This window comes from Condylostylus longicornis, unplaced genomic scaffold, assembly GCF_029603195.1.
Source record: "Condylostylus longicornis isolate FDR11 unplaced genomic scaffold, ASM2960319v2 ptg000119l, whole genome shotgun sequence".
Taxonomy (NCBI): Eukaryota; Metazoa; Arthropoda; class Insecta; order Diptera; family Dolichopodidae; genus Condylostylus; species Condylostylus longicornis.
Window position 1 is genome coordinate 381,239 of NW_026578087.1, and position 5,651 is coordinate 386,889.

The 5,651-nt window shown below is 27.2% G+C and overlaps 2 protein-coding genes across 2 annotated transcripts; one reads left to right on the forward strand and one right to left on the reverse strand.

Moving 5' to 3' along the window:
* Positions 1 to 615: 615 nt before the first annotated feature.
* Positions 616 to 4,690, forward strand: LOC129614773 (mini-chromosome maintenance complex-binding protein). Its single transcript, XM_055529631.1, has 4 exons — positions 616 to 878; positions 940 to 1,955; positions 3,960 to 4,203; positions 4,261 to 4,690. Exons 1-4 carry the CDS (start codon positions 711 to 713, stop codon positions 4,636 to 4,638), a joined length of 1,806 nt encoding a protein of 601 aa, XP_055385606.1. The 5' UTR covers positions 616 to 710; the 3' UTR covers positions 4,639 to 4,690.
* Positions 1,951 to 2,493, reverse strand: LOC129614774 (small integral membrane protein 20). Its single transcript, XM_055529632.1, has 3 exons — positions 2,291 to 2,493; positions 2,160 to 2,216; positions 1,951 to 2,104 (listed from the first exon to the last, which is right to left on the reverse strand). The coding sequence occupies exons 1-3, from the start codon at positions 2,403 to 2,405 to the stop codon at positions 2,064 to 2,066; spliced, it is 213 nt and encodes a 70-aa protein (XP_055385607.1). The 5' UTR covers positions 2,406 to 2,493; the 3' UTR covers positions 1,951 to 2,063.
* Positions 4,691 to 5,651: the final 961 nt, after the last annotated feature.

Below are 5,651 nucleotides of genomic sequence, written 5' to 3' on the forward strand. Positions count from 1 at the left end.
CAGCTAAACGTCACTTTCGGCTTTTCAAACTAACATAGTAAAAGCGCAACTTGAGTTTTGAGATAATTTCAAGTCAAGTACTCAAGCTACCACAAAAACGAGGTTCTATTATAAACTGCGATTTATCCTGAATAAACTTTTCTTATAAATTATCACGTAACCACACGATCTGATTCATAATATTTGAAATAAATTTTATTTGGCATTAATATACTTTTTACCGTTATTTAACATATTTTAATGACGTTGCAAGTAAATTTTGATATTTTTTAATGGCGTTGTAAGACGTAAATTTTTATCAGTATATAAAAAAATTTTTTTTTATATCAAAGAAAATGAGTATGACAAAAACGAGTAAAAAGAATATGAACAATAATATTGCATTGCAAAATGTCGAGAGAAATAATTATCGACTTTGTATGGCCTCTTTAATATCCTGACAGTCTTTTTTGTAAACAAACTTCTTTGTTTCCAATGCAGTTCTTATAATTTTCACCAGATGTCTTGAAAAACATCTGAGTTAGTCGTATATCTCAAACATATGTTATTATTTTTAAGGCGCCAAAACTTTAATTTGACAATTAAATCTTTTGCACAAATTAAACAAATTGTAACTTAGCAGGTTAAAACTTTGATTTCATTTATTATAAAACAAAATCAATTGTGATTTTGTTAAAAATAAAACTCTTATAAAATATAAAGATTTAAAAATGGATCCGATTTTAAATTCTACTCCGGAAAATTTCTTAGAAAATGAAACAAATTTTAGAAAAATTTTGGAAGATCATGTTAATTGGAAACAAGTTCCAATTATTAATCACATTTGCTTAGATAATTTAAAGGATACGTCTATAGTCCGTTTCAGGGGAATGATTCAAGTAACTAAATAATATTAAATAATTAAATATCTTAACTATTCGTTTTATTTATTGTTTTTAGGACATGTTGGATCCAGAAATTTATTTACAAAAATATGAAGTTAATTCAAGGGACAGTGGGGATAAAATTAGAATACAACAAGGAAAATATCGGGATTGTCTGGTGATTTCTCCAGAGGAATGTGTAAACCATGATTCAGCTGATAATGCCCACGGAGAACGAAGAACATTATTTGTGGTTTCAATCCCAGGTTTTAACAATTGGGCATTAGATATAGAAAAGAAGCACCTTTGTCCTTCTATTGAAAATCAGAAGGACATCCTGAATAAAATTGACTACCCTCAAAGTGTAAAAAGGCCTTGTAGTGATGAACAATCAATGGATTTAGATACAGTTATAACTGAAACCACATCAACTACCCACAAACGCATCAAATCTGATAATGAAGCGACCAGCACTACCAGTAGCAGCCTTTCATTTCAGTATTTACTAAATTCTCCAATATCTGAACGTCCTGGAAAAGCATGTATGGTGAAAATATATAGTGAATTTGAAAAGTACACGTTAAACACAGTTGTCGATGTTATTGGATTCCTCTCTGTTGACCCAGCATTAGACGGTACAACAATGGAATGCGATGAAAATGATTTTGAAGATATTAACGAAATCCAGGCGAGTAATCCACCACCATCACTTATACCAAGGATACATGCCATTGCTATTAGAAAATTAGAACATTCAAATCCTTTATTAGATTTGAGTATTATTAGTACAACTGATGATGAAAGTTGTAGCATGGGCTCATTGTATAAAGATTTAAAATTGGTGCTAACTCAGTGTCTTTTCGGTGATGTTTTAAGTGCGGAATACTTAATATGTCATTTAATTTCAACAGTATATGTTCGCACAGATTTTGAAACATTAGGACAATTCAGTTTAAATATTTGCAATATCCCTGGTGGAGTTTATAAAAAATATACTGAAGAGCTTTATGAAATTATTGAAAGTATTCTACCAACAAGTCACTATTTACCAATGACATTAGATAATCTAAATACAAAACAATTCATTCCTACGTAAGTATTAACTTTACTTTTTTTTTGTATAAACAATTTATTTATGCCTTATATATACATACATATATTACTATGCTTTTTTTTTATCTACTATGTTCACTAGAATTCTTATTTTTTTCGATCAAACGGATCAGTCCAAACTTTCATATCTACAATAAACACGTAAAAATAATTTTAGGATAGTAAAAAATTGTTGTAACTTACTTCCTGGTTGAATATCTTCCTGACGGATTCCTTGTCTGTTAATTTGTTGAATTTTTTCTAAAAGTGAGAATTAGGTTTAGCAAATTTGACATACATACATACATAATGTAACTAAATAAAAAAAAACTTACTATAGTGTTCGGGATTCAACATAGGACTAATAATTATTGGATAAATTGCTATTCCAATTGTTCCTACTATAACTGAAATAAAGGCTACATATTTTTTGCCTTTTAAGATAGTCATAATTTTATTTATTAAAATTTATCTCAAAAAATCAAATTAGTGCAAGAAAAATATGCGCCAAACCATATGATTTTTGTTTTGAATTATGACAAACGTTTGACATATAAGACATTTCATATTCGGAATGTTGAGAAATCTGACGTTAAAATTCGCATTCGGAAATGTTGACAGCGAACAGTTTTTTTTTTAACAATTCAGAGTATAGAGTTACCTACCAACTTTTGATTTCACTTTTTTATCTGTTCATGAAATCCCTTTCAAACAGTCGTATTTAAAATAAGTTAACTTTCATGTTTTATATAAATCAATTGTATCGTGAATGAATTATAAAACTCTCAATAAATATTATTTTAGTCAAATTTAGTTATTCTGAAAATAATATCAAATTTGTTCTAATAAAGTAATCTTCATTTTTTTGTTTACTTTATTCTAGTGGCAACACTGCAAATTACCGTAGTTGCATTGTAAAAATATGTATAAGAAATTAATGATAGGTTTTGTATTGGAGATATTTGTAAAAGTAGCATGAAATTTACTTTGGGATGATTAAGGTTTGACTGTAGGTCTTTGTCGTTAATGGTTAGTCGTTTCTTTGAATGTGTAGATCTATCAAGCATGACCATAAAGAGAAAAAAAAGTCCTTCGCTTCAAAATTTCAGTAATATGTTATTAATACACAATTTAACTTGTATTGTAAGTAATAATTACCGAATACCTTAGCAATAACAACTGTGTGAATACAGTTTCTCGTATTCGACAAAAAAATTTTACATGAAGTAAAAAAAACCAAAAATATTAAATTTAATATGCATTCATAAAACGTTTCTAGTTATCCAAAGTTTAATTTAAAATCAATATTTTTGGTTTCTAAGAAATTATTATTTGAAAACAATATGTTTCTCATAAATTATAAATGGGAGTTACGAGGTTTTGATTCCAAAATGAATCACTTTTTAACTTTCAGAAATTCAGATGCTTAATAAATTCGCATTCTTCTTACTTCTAATTTCAAATGAGAATAGTAGTGATCTGTAATACCACTGTAGTTTTGTTAACTACAATTGAAAAACAATTCTTCAGCTACATGCGTACATATTTACGTATGTACATAATAATAGTCCTGGAATTCCATGATGTAAAAAAAAATTATTATTAGATCAAACTCTCGCATTTTAGACACATCTTGCAGAAAAATTGGCTAAGATACTAAATTTTAGAAGAAAAAAGATGGTCGAAATTCTCATGAAACAGTCAAGAGTCAATTGTCCCCAAAGTGACTTATAGTTTATGCAAGCGCGCTCTATAGGCCCGGAATTTACAGAGTCTTGAACTTAGACCTTACTAGCTGGGTACTAATTCTGTGCTTATTTATGTATTTTAAAAAATTTTTAATATTCTTTTTTATCATTCTTCAGTCTCCATTTGTGAAAGAATTGGAAATACTCTCATCAAATCCCTGAATATTTAATAATTGATATTTAATTTAAAGTTTTAAATTTCAAAATATTTTTGGCAATTTTTTTTTTAAATAAGTAATAAAACTTTTTATTTTAGAAAAGATTATACAACAAATAAATTAACTTCAGGATTACTACAACTCGCACCGCATACACATTTAGTATTAGATGAAACTCAATTGCAACCCGGAAAATTAGAAAGTTCTGGTATCAGTGCTGTTCAGAGTTTAGCTAGTCTTATCAAAAATCAACAAATAAAATATGATTTTAAATTTTATGAACTTAACTTTAACACTGATATACCAGTTATAATTTTAAGTGAAGGAAGGAGTATGTTACCGGTAAAGTAATTCTACATGAAATTTAAATTTTGTTTTTTAACTCCACAATATTTTTAGAGTAATTTTCAAGTTCCGTTAAGTCCAGATTCTGAAACTGTTTCTTTAATTGAAGAAACTTTAAAAGCAGCAAAACATTATCTACAACCAAAACTAAATAATATTCGAACGTATTTAACACGTGCCAAACTTTTCAAATTCAACTTAAATCCAGATGATTCGCAATTAATTGAGAATGATTTTGTTGAAATGCGTAAATCAAATCCCAAAACTGATGCTGAAGTTCTTCATAAGCACCTTGTTTTGTCACGATTATTAGGTATAGCTGGAGGCAATGAATTTTTCAATAAGGATTGTTGGCAAAAGGCAAAAGAAATGGAAAAAGAAAGAGTTGATAGAATAAATAAACTACCAAAAAGTCGAAGTTCTTTAAATTAAATTTTACTAAAACTAAATATTTTTTTTTTCTAAAATAAACAATTAAAAAATATGATGCTATCTTGTTTGTTACTTTCATAATTTAGTACCTTTGAAATATTGAAGTTTTAATTCTATGAGAACATTTTCATAGCAATCATTTGTATTGTATACAAACAGTAGAAAATATTCAATTTTAGTATCATTTACATACTTGGCAGCTAATTTGTTAACAATACTAGCAATTCGATTTGGTTATCATAAAATTTTATCAATTAATAGGCAATCAAATGTAGCATATTCGTTAAGAAAACATGCTTCATGTAAATTTATGTGCACATCAATTGTTTTATTTTCCGAAAAAAGAATGTTTAGGGATATTCGTTAATTCTGTTCTATATTATGTCTTAAGATAAAGCAGGTTAAATAAATTCAAATTACAAAATCTGCAAAAATATTATTTTCGAAAATGATAGTTTTACTTAAAGTTCTAATGAAATTCTTAAGCTTCTTTGTAACTACTGCAACAATATTGTAAATTAGAAGACCATAATAGACAAATTATTGGATAATAAAGCGGATTACTCGAGTATGTTACAAAATCTGTAAAAGTAAAAAATATTCAGTTTCAGCAAAATTTGTAAGCATGTGTGAAAAAACTTAAAATTTAATACATGTTAGAAATATCGGAAATCCCCTGTTTAATAATTGAAAAAAAAAAAGAGATTCCTTGCGATTTTTTAAATATTTTTTAGCCATTATTGCTCGCAACGGAATCTTGCCATTGAAATCTTTGAATTAAAACTCAATAATAAAGTTCTAAATCAACGAATTTCGTTCAATTATCTTCATTCAATTGCTATTATAATTACTTGCGAGTTAAAGAGTTGCTCTTCTTTCCTTACCACTTTTTAGTTTCTCAACAAATTTTCGGCACATTATTTGAATAAAAAAAAAATTTATTTTCATTTCTAGTTTTTTTTTTTCTTTTTTTAATTTTCATATATTTTGTGAGGAAGTTTTTTTTTTTTTAA

What these genes read in the sequence shown, in the direction of transcription:
- LOC129614773 (XM_055529631.1), top strand. Translation starts at nt 711, where the DNA reads ATGGATCCGATTTTAAATTCTACTCCGGAAAATTTCTTAGAAAATGAA. An exon ending in GTTTCAGGGGAATGATTCAA is followed by an intron (nt 879 to 939) that starts GTAACTAAATAA and finishes TATTGTTTTTAG; the next exon opens with GACATGTTGGATCCAGAAAT. An exon ending in AAGGAAGGAGTATGTTACCG is followed by an intron (nt 4,204 to 4,260) that starts GTAAAGTAATTC and finishes CAATATTTTTAG; the next exon opens with AGTAATTTTCAAGTTCCGTT.
- LOC129614774 (XM_055529632.1), bottom strand. Translation starts at nt 2,405, where the DNA reads ATGACTATCTTAAAAGGCAAAAAATATGTAGCCTTTATTTCAGTTATA. An exon ending in GTTGAATCCCGAACACTATA is followed by an intron (nt 2,217 to 2,290) that starts GTAAGTTTTTTT and finishes TCTCACTTTTAG; the next exon opens with AAAAAATTCAACAAATTAAC. An exon ending in GGAAGATATTCAACCAGGAA is followed by an intron (nt 2,105 to 2,159) that starts GTAAGTTACAAC and finishes TGTTTATTGTAG; the next exon opens with ATATGAAAGTTTGGACTGAT.